This window comes from Rhipicephalus sanguineus, chromosome 1 (genome assembly GCF_013339695.2).
Source record: "Rhipicephalus sanguineus isolate Rsan-2018 chromosome 1, BIME_Rsan_1.4, whole genome shotgun sequence".
Classification (NCBI taxonomy): Eukaryota; Metazoa; Arthropoda; class Arachnida; order Ixodida; family Ixodidae; genus Rhipicephalus; species Rhipicephalus sanguineus.
Genome location: NC_051176.1, coordinates 279,051,673 through 279,064,245, shown reverse-complemented (window position 1 = coordinate 279,064,245; position 12,573 = coordinate 279,051,673). Strand labels below are relative to the sequence as shown.

The 12,573-nt window shown below is 46.6% G+C and overlaps 1 protein-coding gene across 1 annotated transcript; it reads left to right on the top strand.

Moving 5' to 3' along the window:
• Positions 1 to 268: 268 nt before the first annotated feature.
• Positions 269 to 1,156, top strand: LOC119382945 (uncharacterized protein K02A2.6-like). Its single transcript, XM_037650876.1, has one exon. The coding sequence runs from the start codon at positions 269 to 271 to the stop codon at positions 1,154 to 1,156; it is 888 nt and encodes a 295-aa protein (XP_037506804.1).
• The last annotated feature ends 11,417 nt before the right edge of the window (positions 1,157 to 12,573 follow it).

Sequence of the window (12,573 nt, the reverse complement as noted above, 5' to 3'; positions counted from 1 at the left end):
AACAAGTCTGTCTGAAAACGATGGCTACCTGCTGTACGGAACGCGCCTGGTGATTCCTCATTCTCTGAGAAGCGAAATTCTCACTCGCCTACATGAGGGGCACCAAGGCATCGGACGCTGCAGAGAAAGGGCAAAGCAGTCTGTGTGGTGGCCAGGAATCTCATCGGAACTCCAGCGAATGGTTTCTAACTGTAAAACTTGTGCTATAAACCGACCGCAAAGAGCCGAGCCGCTTCTGCCGACAGTTAAACCAGAGCTTCCGTGGCAGATGGTGGGGATCGACTTATTCCAGCTTCGGGGAAAGAACTATCTGATATGTGTGGACTATCGCTCTCGGTACCCCGAGATTGCACTCCTTGCTTCCACCTGCGCAGACGCCGTCATTAACCACCTCAAAAGCATTTTCGCTCGTCATGGCATCCCTGTGACAGTGGTATCCGACAACGGCCCGCAGTTCTCGAGCTCGGCATTCGCAGAATTCGCTAAAGCATACGGCTTCAACCACACCACGAGCAGTCCTCTTCATCCGCAGGCCAACGGGGAAGCGGAACGCGCCGTTCAAACAGTGAAACATCTGCTCGAGAAAGCAGACGATCCGTACCTCGCCCTACTGGCCTACAGAGACACGCCGGGGCCGACAGGCTTCAGCCCGGCTAAATTGCTCATGGGACGCCAGCTACGCTCTCGAGTTCCTGCATTTCCTGCCCTCCTCGTTCCCGGAAACGTCGACAACAAACAAGTGACGAAAAGGGACCTCGAAGCAAAACAACGCCAGAGGCGAAACTTCAACCGTCGTCATGCGGCTAAGGACCTACCAGCTCTCTCTCCAAACACCCGTGTCTGGGTGCGAGACCTCAAATGCGAGGGGGAGATAACTCAACAAGCAGACACTCCCCGCTCCTACTGGGTCCAAACAGAGCGCGGACACGTGCGTCGCAACAGAAAGATGCTCGTCCCATTGCCGGCCTCACAGAAGAAAGCGCAACCGCTTCCCTCCTCATTATTCTCCGACACTGACGACGAAGATTTCGAACCGTCGACAGACGCGGGACCGCTAGCTGCCCTCTACAATGGAGCTTCGTCCCAGCGAGGTGACCCGCTGCGAACCGACAGCAATAATTCACTGCCCAAGCCAGTCAACGATGCTGCAGCATAGACATCGAGGGTTCCAGCAACCACCACCCGTTCCGGCCGCAGAGTGTTTGTGCCTGAACGCTACGGTGTAAGAGGGAGATGTGGCATGGCGCCTCGCCTACTGTAACACGCACGCGCCGCGTAGTGTAAACGACGGACAGCCCAGCGCGCCCTCCTGGTGCGCGGATCGGTTTACACCCCGAGAGCAGGCGCGTCCGGGTGCCTCTGAAATAAACGCTTTTAAATGCGAAGCATTTCTTAGCGAACTTCTGCGACTTTGACCGTATCTATCTATCTATCTATCTATCTATCTATCTATCTATCTATCTATCTATCTATCTATCTATCTATCTATCTATCTATCTATCTATCTATCTAGCCGCCTACGACTTTGTGCTCTCCTGGTCGCTTGGTTAATCGAATGTGCACCAAAATTGGTATGGCGTAACATGACTGTATGACGAACATAAATGACAAGTCATAACATGAAAATCATGACACGAATGTCATGTACAGCATGATTTACATGCTACGCTCATGGTGCGCTGGCGGCCGTTTCGCTAGCTTGATATACACCAAAATTGGTATCTTGTGACGTGACTGTGTGACGAACATAAATAACACGAGTTATCATGAAAATCATGACACGCATGTCATGTACAGCATGACTTACGTGCCACGCTCATGGGGCGCTGGCGGCCGTTTCGCTAGATTGATATGCACCGAAATTGGTATCGCGTGACGTGACCGTGTGAAGAACATAAATAACACGAGTTATCATGAAAATCATGACACGCATGTCATGTACAGCATGACTTACGTGCCACGCTCATGGGGCGCTGGCGGCCGTTTCGCTAGATTGATATGCACCGAAATTGGTATCTTGTGCCGTGACTGTGTGAAGAACATAAATAACACGAATTATCATGAAAATCATGACACGCATGTCATGTACAGCATGACTTACGTGCCACGCTCATGGGGCGCTGGCGGCCGTTTCGCTAGATTGATATGCACCGAAATTGGTATCTTGCGACGTGACCGTGTGACGAACATAAATAACACGAGTTATCATGAAAATCATGACACGATTGTCATGTACAGCATGACTTACGTGCCACGCTCATGGGGCGCTGGCGGCCGTTTCGCTAGATTGATATGCACCGAAATTTGTATCTTGCGACGTGACCGTGTGAAGAACATAAATAACACGAGTTATCATGAAAATCATGACACGCATGTCATGTACAGCATGACTTACGTGCCACTCTCATGGGGCGCTGGCGGCCGTTTCGCTAGCTTGATATACACCAATATTGGTATCTTGCGACGTGACCGTGTGACGAACATAAATAACACGAGTTATCATGAAAATCATGACACGCATGTCATGTACAGCATGACTTACGTGCCACGCTCATGGTTCGCTGGCGGCCGTTTCGCTAGCTTTATATACACCAAAATTGGTATCTTGCGACGTGACCGTGTGACGAACATAAATAACACGAATTATCATGAAAATCATGACACGCATGTCATGTACAGCATGACTTACGTGCCACGCTCATGGGGCGCTGGCGGCCGTTTCGCTAGATTGATATGCACCGAAATTGGTATCTTGCGACGTGACCGTGTGACGAACATAAATAACACGAGTTATCATGAAAATCATGACACGATTGTCATGTACAGCATGACTTACGTGCCACGCTCATGGGGCGCTGGCGGCCGTTTCGCTAGATTGATATGCACCGAAATTTGTATCTTGCGACGTGACCGTGTGAAGAACATAAATAACACGAGTTATCATGAAAATCATGACACGCATGTCATGTACAGCATGACTTACGTGCCACTCTCATGGGGCGCTGGCGGCCGTTTCGCTAGCTTGATATACACCAATATTGGTATCTTGCGACGTGACCGTGTGACGAACATAAATAACACGAGTTATCATGAAAATCATGACACGCATGTCATGTACAGCATGACTTACGTGCCACGCTCATGGCGCGCTGGTGGCCGTTTCGCTAGCTTGATCTACCCCGGAATTGGTCTTCCGCGACGTCACTGTGTGACGAACATAAATAATAGGAGTTAACATGAAAACCATGACACGCATTTTCCACAATGACATACAAGACGATGTATGCAGCTCTTTGCTGGCTGCTTCGCATTACATCGATTCCCACAATGCGTGGGATCTGCCGGCTTTTTTTGTTACCAGCAAGCCGTGTGGAGAGTCGCTTTCTTTCGTGCTCCTCGAGAACACGACAAAGATGACGTACGTCGCTGAAGAATGCCGCCTGTGGCGGCGGCATTTCCGACAGAGACGAAAGCAAATGCTATCGGCCACGCAGCGAGGCTCAAGTGCCTCTTATAGAACTCAAGTTGGTGAAGACTAATCCGTAACGTCCCTTGAAAGCTACATGCCGCGGTGGCCCAGTGTTACGGTGCTCAGTTGCCGACCCGAAAGACGCGTGCTCGATTCCGGCCGCGGCGGTCGCATTTCGATGGAGGCGAAATGCTAGAGGGCGGTATACTGTGCGATATCAGCGCACGTTAACGAACCGCAGAAATTATCCGGAGCTCTCCACTTCGGCGTCGGTTCCGCAACCTCCCTTGCGTCCGACGTTATCATACTATAGTAACCAATTTGGCTCTCAATCACGATATTGAAGGTTACGGTGAGGATGAGTGATTGTTTCATATACTTTGCAAAGCGAGCGTTAACGGAAAAAATCGGCAGTAGGCAACCTCTGGGATATCGCCTACAAATGCAAATGTCGAGTACACTATCAAGCTGCTGCATTTTAGAGCTAGCCTTTGAGCTTGACCGAGGTACAATGTATTAGTTATAACGAATTTAACTAACTGCAACTATCAAAATTAAACAAAAATACGCTTCAAGAAACAAACTAGTCTCAGCGTGTGCAGCAGACAATAATACAATTTAGACAAGAGGACGAACTAGTGTGCCTTTTTGTCGGTTTTTCTTCCTGATTTTTTTTGTCTTCCTAAAAGCAACTTCAGTGCGTACGACGCTTCTCCGCTAAGCTCAAAATAATGCGTTGCTTTCGGGAACGTGTGGGGGGTTTCAACACTCAGCAAATATACTCATGTAAATTATTTTATATGTTTGACTTATGGTCTGCACCGCATCAATATACCGGGTGTTTCAAGAAATGTATCCAAACTTTTCAAAAACCAGGGAAATGCGATATTCGTTCGATGCCTTCACAATTACTTCTTCTGTAGCCGCAGGCATCTTAAAATGGCTAAAGACATCATTCGTGACAGTAATTGAGAAAGTTCAATTAACTTTTAATGAGGGAAGTTGTTATGTCAAATTGGAAAATTGGAAGTCCTTCATGCGAAGAATCCATTGTAGCTTTGAGATTTCGAAAAAGCGGCCTCTAGTAATATTTGCGAAGTAATAAAATTCAACCCAATTGAGCGGCGAAACCGAAACGCGGAAGAGCGCAACTGCCACATTCTTCTGAGACGTCCAGAATGAGCGAGCGTCGTTATATCAACCTTCAACCGACGTCGTTGTGTGCGGGCTGCGCTTGCATTTATAGCACGCATACCGCACATACGTTAACGAGCGCGGAAGAACTACACATCTGTAATCGTTGTCAAGAACAGTGACGTCATTCTGGTCGTCTGCTTGTTGCGCTCATCGGTGCTTCGGTTTCGGTTCTACGCCACAATGAGTTCTGAAGGCCGCTTTTTCGAAATCTCAAAGCTGCAATGGGTGTTTCGCATGAAGTGCTTCAATTCTCCTATTTGACATAACCGCCTAACGCCATTAATTAAAAAGCAAATTAGTTCAGCTTTCTTAATTACTGTCCCAAATGATGTCTTAAACAAGCTTAAGGTGACTGCCGCTACAGAAAAAGCAATTGTGGAGGCATTGAATGAATATCGCATTTCCCTGGTTTTTGAGAATTTTGGACGCATTTCTTGAAACACCCGGTATAGTATATACTGCCGCATCTTCGCGGCGGCACTGGCCCATGCCGCCGGAAGGAGGAACATTCGCTGCGTTGGGTCACGTTTAAGTTCGCGCGATCACTCCGTAGCCAGAAAACAAACAAACAAAAAACTGCCTGCAAACAAGGTCACGTGAGCTCATCGCATGCACGCGCGTGCACTGGCGTAGCCAGGGAAGGGGGGGGGGGGGCGAGCATTCACCCCCCCCTCCCAAAATTTTTCAGTTTTGCATGTGCGTATATACACGCACCCATAAAAACATGTACGAACATACATAAAGCATGGTTACACAGCCCCCCTACCCCCACCCCCCCCCCCCCCAAAAAAAAAAAATACTTGCTACGCCAGAATATTGATATTGATTGCTCCACGTATTGATTGCTCCAATATTGATTGCTCCACGTATCAGTGCCCTGTGGGCGTGCTTCAGCTTCGAGACAAGAACTCGACGTCACAGGGTTAAACTCTCTCCCCGCAGGTGCGCAGAAATGCCGGGCGTTATCGGCAGAGTAGGGCTCACCGTCGCACCGGCGGAGCAACAAGGGAACGACGGTGCGTTGGAGCGTGCGTAGGTGATTGCGCTTGCTCTTAACGCCGAACGTTCTATAGCTCCATCACCCTTATATCTCCCGCTATAGCCTTTCTAAACCCTAACGCAACTCGTTTCCTGCAACGTATATGCATATATGTGCGACGGTAGCCCCAGCGGGCTGCTGATACGGCGCACCAGCCAGGCAACACCCACGGACGACAGCGATTTTCGCGACTATGTTATCTCGAAATCATCGGCGCGCCACTATACAGAATGAAACAAGCAGTGACGACGATCACAACCACGCACGGTTAATGACATCCTTGACCAGACGACGTTGCTTAAGCACACTGCGTTCGACCGGGAATCGTGTCTCACATGCACATGCGTTTACGCGCACACCGCTCGTCGCCCAGAGGTTTCTGCTTATTTGTTTACGGCGTTTATTCTTTTGTCACTATCGTTGCGACACTGCAAGGTGTGTCGAAGACCGGTCTCCGAACTTGCGAAATGGCGCCAAACGCGCAAGGACGTAGTACCGATGAAGATCGTGCAGTTGGTTTCCACCCGCTGCGTTGTTTACTACGACCATCGAGATCACTCACCAACAGCGCATTTCAAGAAACAATATTCAACATCTGTGTCAGGACCAAATAAAGTGTTCCATTCAATTATCTATCTATCTATCTATCTATCTATCTATCTATCTATCTATCTATCTATCTATCTATCTATCTATCTATCTATCTATCTATCTATCTATCTATCTATCTATCTATCTATATATATATATATATATATATATATATATATATATATATATATATATATATATATATATATATATATATATATATATATATATATATATATATATATATAATATATATATATATATATATATATATATATATATATGGGTGATTCCACGTAAGATCGAACAAACGATGGCTGGTCGACCTCTCAAATTTATTTCAAAATTTTATGTATTATTGCCTGATGAGTGGAAAGAAGAGATCCGCAATTTGTTTTGCCGCCAAAAATGTTTTCGAACCACAGGAAATCAATAATGACGAAGAGGTGGAGTGGAGCGCTCATCCGCTCTGCTGTTTTGGCCAACTTTCGTTATGAATTGCACAAAATATATTAAAGTTAGGTAGCTGAAATTTATTTACCTAAATATATGCATGTTTTTGCTTCTTCTCAGGTATTTTTAGTTTTTATGTGTAGTGTAGATGCTTTTATAAAAAACCTCAAAAATGGCCCAATCGGCAAAATTTTCTTTACTTTGAAGGTCTTTATCTCAAAAAAGCCTTGTAGCAGAGCGACAAAAATTCTGCATTACGTTCTTCGCATGCTTATCTACCAAAGTGCCAAATCTTGTGTTTATATAACTTTTCAGTAAAGAGATATCATCGGGCTAAGTTCAAGAAAACACCGAACAATGGAAACTTCTGACGACAATTAAAAAAAAACCCCATTTTTTAAATTTTTTAAACTTTGTCCACTTATTCTCCTCCACATCAGCTTTCACAATCAATAAAAACATGTTGCATAATGTCGTTGCACTAATAGTTACGGCCCCTCCAATGAGACCCTTAGGCAAGGATGGGCAATTCCGACTTCTTGCCCAGCAAGTGTATAAAATGCAGGCAGGATTGAATTTCTTTTTATTAAAAGGTCAGCAGGTACCTAAAAAGGTGTCGCCGGCACTGAAGACGTTAATTTTGAAATTATTTGGTCACTGCAGCGGCCACGAGCGCGAAGCTACCTATATATATATATATATATATATATAAGGGACATGTAAATGCAGAAACGAAGACTGCTGGCAGCGTCAGACCTTGAAAGTGGTATGCTATCGTCCTGTGTGCTTTCAAGAGCTGCCCGAGCGGCATTATCGGCGTGTTCATTCCCTATGAATGGCCGACAACGCTCTTTGCGATGCCTATCGTTGCGAGGAGGCGCTACACCGCATCCTGTGCGACTGTCCGGTATATAATGTACAGAGACAGTCACTGGCGTACGTTCTAGCGCACCTTGACAGTAGACAAATGTCTGTTGAAGCTATTCCTGCATGTCGTCAACAGAAGACATCGCAGCTGAAGGCGACGAAGGCACTGCTGAGGTTTTTAAGAGAAACGTGCTTGGACAAGCGGCTGTGACAGAAATGTCGCGTATACCACGGAAGAGTGGTGGTGGTAGTGGTTTGAAGAGGAAAAGGAGCCTAATTTCTGCAGCCCGGTCGGGAGCACGGCGCAGCGCCTAGGAAGAGTGACCGACTGTGACTGACTCTGTGTGTGCTGTGTCATGTGCTGTTTTTCTCTCTCTTTCCTCTCCATCTTTCAGTCTCCCCCACCCTGTTCCCATGTGTAGGGTAGCAAACCGGTTTTTCTAAACTGGTTAACCTCCCTGCCTTTCCTTCTCTCTATTTCTTCTCTCTCTCTCTCCCTCCGTTTTTATCTTTCAGTACGCTCTCCCTCTTCCCCGTACATGGAAGGTTTCAGCAAGGATATACTTCTGTCCTTTAGCACAGAAATTCAGGAATACGAGGACCGTGAGTGTCACACGCAAGCTCTTGTGTTTCTTCCTCCTTGTCCTCACCTTCATAAGTTTCTGCTTAGTCATTACATATACAGGGTGTCCCAGCTATCTTTAGCCAAGGGTTAAAAAATACAATATTAGAGGCAGGCGAGTGAAATGACTTGCAAATTGCTGACAGACACCTTGCGCACTACAGACAATTTTTTGTTTTGTAATTAACTAATTTGTTAATTAGGACGATTTAAATAAATTGCTAAATATTGACTTTAGGCAAGAAATGCTGCTTGCAAAGTTCGAGAGCGTCTTCAGAAACCCCAATCGCATCATTTGCGATAAAGAAAGTCTCACGTACACCATTTTTTCCAAGCTGCAAAGAAAGCCCGCGAAATACAAAAAGAACCACGTGACTAGCGCGCTAGCGCGCTGCGAGGATGCTGCCCTCAGCCGTGGTTTGAGCGAACGAAATCAGCTGCGGCCGCGACTCGGCGTCTCCGTTGCAGCGATAGGCCGATAAGTTAAAGGTGGTTTCTTGGCCCGCGCTCGCTACAACTTGCACCGTCACGAGCGCAGCTCGGTTGGCAACGGGCCAAGAAACCACCGCCCACTTATAGGCCTACCGCTGCAACGGAGCCGGCGAGTGCCGGCCGCAGGTGATTTCGTTCGCTCAAACCTCGGCTGAGGGCAGCATTCTCGCGGCGCACGAGCGCGCTAGTCACGTGGTTCTTTTTGTATTTCGCGGGCTTTCTTTGCAGCTTGGAAAAAATGGTATACGTGAGACTTTCTTTATCGCAAATAATGCAGTTGGGGTTTTTGAGGACGCTCTCGAACTTTGCAAGCAGGATTTCTTGCCTAAAGTCAATATTTAGCAAATTAGTTAAATCGTCCTAATTAACAAATTAGTTAATTACAAAACAAAAAATTGTCTGTAGCGCGCAAGGTGGCTGTCAGCAATTTGCAACTGATTTCACTCGCCTGCCTCTAATATTGTATTTTTTAACCCTTGGCTAAAGATAGCTGGGACACCCGGTATATATATATAATACCGAACTTAAGCCCAGCCTCGTTTAACGCCACGGTCCTTCACCTTGTCCCCCCTGTATCTTGCCAGATCTCGCTCTCGTACTAATTTTGACATACAAGCACTCAGAATGTCCTCCGATTTTGCGCTTTTGTTCCAGCTAAAATGTTACCGCACGGTGCGAAAATACAGCGAGGAAACCTCGCAACTCGAAGAGCAATGAAGACAGCACTCGGCACATTTTAGTTGCGTATTTCACGGAACTCGTGCTGGGAACAAAGCTTTCAATAGTGAAATGTCGTTTTGTGTGCTCACTGACTTTAATCCTGCAAATACCTGCCCTATAATGTGCATAGTTCGAAAGCAATTTCTAATTTTTTAGTTAATGATTCCAATGGTGGTTGTCGCGAAAATAATAATGTCCATGACTGCTTCGAAATTTCCATTATTTTATTTCGAATTTCCTATTTTTAATATTAAGTCCCAGTAGGCCACGGAAAGAACGGGTTCACAGTGTGCAGGATGGCACGCTTGAAAGGGTGCATGGTTTAAGAAATAAACGAGGGTATTCCTGCAAATATAAATAACTGTTCATGGTTATGTTTCTGATAGCCGTCACTAACTGTTCGATTTTGCTTTGAATCAAGCTCTATTGACTATAACCACCTTCTGAAAGGCAATCTTAGTAAAAAAAAAAAAAAACAAGAAATTACCCCAGCCCTTAATTTAACGGTTGTAGAACGCGTTCAGAAACACAAAAAGGAACATTTCGGAGAAGTGCACGAAATGACAGAACGTTTGTAAACTGTGCCAACTTGCCTTCTCTCGCCTTTACCGCTTAACGTTTCGGGGACACTTAAGGCCATGTTTAAAGCGTGGAACCGAGGCAAAGACATCAGAAGTCCCGTTTCACAAACTTCGCTGAAATTACGGTCCTATAAAGATAGAAAAAAAAAACTTCCGCAAATAAGTACGTGGTGGCACGTGTGTCATCGCGAAAGGGAACAGCACGCCTCAAATACGGCCCCCAATCGCACGGACGCGATGCGGAGATAGGAGAAACACGAAGAGCGAGAGAATGAGGCGCTTCGTGTGTAGATTCGTTCTTTGGTTTCCCGTTTCTGCTTCTCTGCGCGGCTCCCGCATCAGCGATGTCCGGCAGATACATACCAGAACTGAACGTTTCTTCGAGTTCGAGATTTTCTTCGTACCGATCGACGGGTGCTTCCCTCGCGTGCGAGCTGTCATCGCGGTGAAGAGATAAGCTCCGGGCGCGCTTTACGCGTGCCTCGGCCCTTTCGGGGAGGTCGAACAGCCGCTCCTTTTCTAGGCCTGCCCGGCTGTTTTCTGCCCGCTTTCCATTCTCGAAACCCAATTACTGCGCTAAGAGACGCGATCATCGGCCGCTCGGTTCAGACGAGGTGCGCCGGCCGCCACTTCGTCCGCAGCACACACCCCGAAAAACGGTCAACGATTTTCACTGCTTCATCGCGCCCGCTGCTGCGAGCTCTTAGCGCGGCCGAAGCTCTGGCACGTCGTTTGTGCTTTCCGCCGACCCGTTTGTGTAATGGAAACGTGTATCAACGAGGCATCTCGATGCAACAAGGCAGGCGCCCCAGAGGATTGCGCTCAAGGACGCACGGAGAGCCGCGCCCCATTATCGCTTCCTCTCTGAATTCTCCAGCTATCGTTTGCTCTCCAAAGCAATTCGGCGTGTTAATCAAAGACGGCAGACGAACGTCTATAGATCGACTGCGCCAAAAGCTGGGAGTCGTTGGTTACGTGCTTCAATTAGTGCACGATTTATATCCTATCGACACGGTTTGGCAAACACTGCGCTCGTCCCTACCCATTCATCGGCTTTTCTAGAGGTCCTTCGAGCAGCTCGTCGTTGTCACTTCCTTCTTTCCAGTAGGAGCGCAATGCTTCCGATATCCTTAACTAAATGTTCCATGCTCGTGCTTTCAAAGATGAAGGCACAATCGACGTATTGTCTTCTTGCTGCGGTTTATGTACTCACACACGTCCACACGGACGTGCAGCCTGTACAGTTTGGTTATACTTTATACGCGGATTGGGGGTGTCTTGCCCGAGTTCGTGTATAGTGTCGAAGAAACTTGATGAACTCACTGTTCATTTATGTGAAAAATTTGAATTCAGTTGACAGTGAGGGCAGACGAAAGAGCGCTTTAGTGCACCGGCTTCAGGCATACCGGATATTTCTTTTCTGGGTTATTGGCATAGGTATGCGCCGGTAGCAAAGTTTCACCCCCCTTTGTTGGTGGAGTCCGAAAGAGAATATACAAGCTTCGCAATGGGTGTAAAAATGAAAATGAAGTGATGACGTGCTTGTCAGAACGGCCTGCCTTTGGTGCCCGGCCTTCCGGGGGTAACTGTAAAGCTGCACATTTACATGTGGGATGTTGCGGGTGCTCGTGCGGTACCAATAAATCAACCCGCAACAGCTTGACCTGTGTTGGCAGATAAATCAACTTCCCCAGTGCCTGCTGCATTTCCGCCTAATGTTCGCCCTTGCGTAAGGAGTATCGCCAATTTCTTGTTCACAAACATTAGAAGTATTTTATCCAAAACTGTCGCCCTTTCTTCACTCGTAGATTCTACATGTACTTCACTTCTTTTGTTAACTGAAACTTGGCTCGATGATTCTATCCCGGATCATGGCATCCTGCTCAGCGAATCTGAATTTTGCTTTTTTCGTTGTGACAGAAAAAATAGAAAAGGGGGCGGCGTTCTTATAGCCACAAGTAAACGAATATCCGCTGTTCCCCTCACTGTTCCTACTTTCCTTGAATGTGTGTGGATACGGTGCAAACTGGGCGTTACCGATGTTATTACTGGTGCTTTTTATCGGCCTCCCGATATGTGTAGTGGATTTTCTTGTGAATTTCACCGAATACTTAGCGACTTACATGTACACTTTTCTAACGCGATGTTCCTCGTCTTTGGCGACTTCAATTTTCCAAACATTGATTGGGTCAAACTCTCTGTTAATTGTAGTGACAATGAAGCCCATGCATTTCTTTCGTCCTGATTGGATTTTTCTCTGCCGCAATTAATTATTAGTCCTACTCGTCGCACCTCTACAGCTGCAAATATCCTTGATCTCGTCCTAACAAACAACCCAGACGTTATTACTGATATGCTGCATTTTAATGGTCTATCTGATCATGACATTATTACCGGATGCACCACGAATCCGTTCAGCAAAAAGAAAACAACCACTAAAAAAATTCACTGCTACAGCCGCGCTAATTTTGAGATGATTAACACAGAACTACAAACCTTTTCTGACAACTTCCTTGCTCATTATTCAACTCGCTCAGTTGAA

What these genes read in the sequence shown, in the direction of transcription:
- LOC119382945 (XM_037650876.1), top strand. Translation starts at nt 269, where the DNA reads ATGGTGGGGATCGACTTATTCCAGCTTCGGGGAAAGAACTATCTGATA.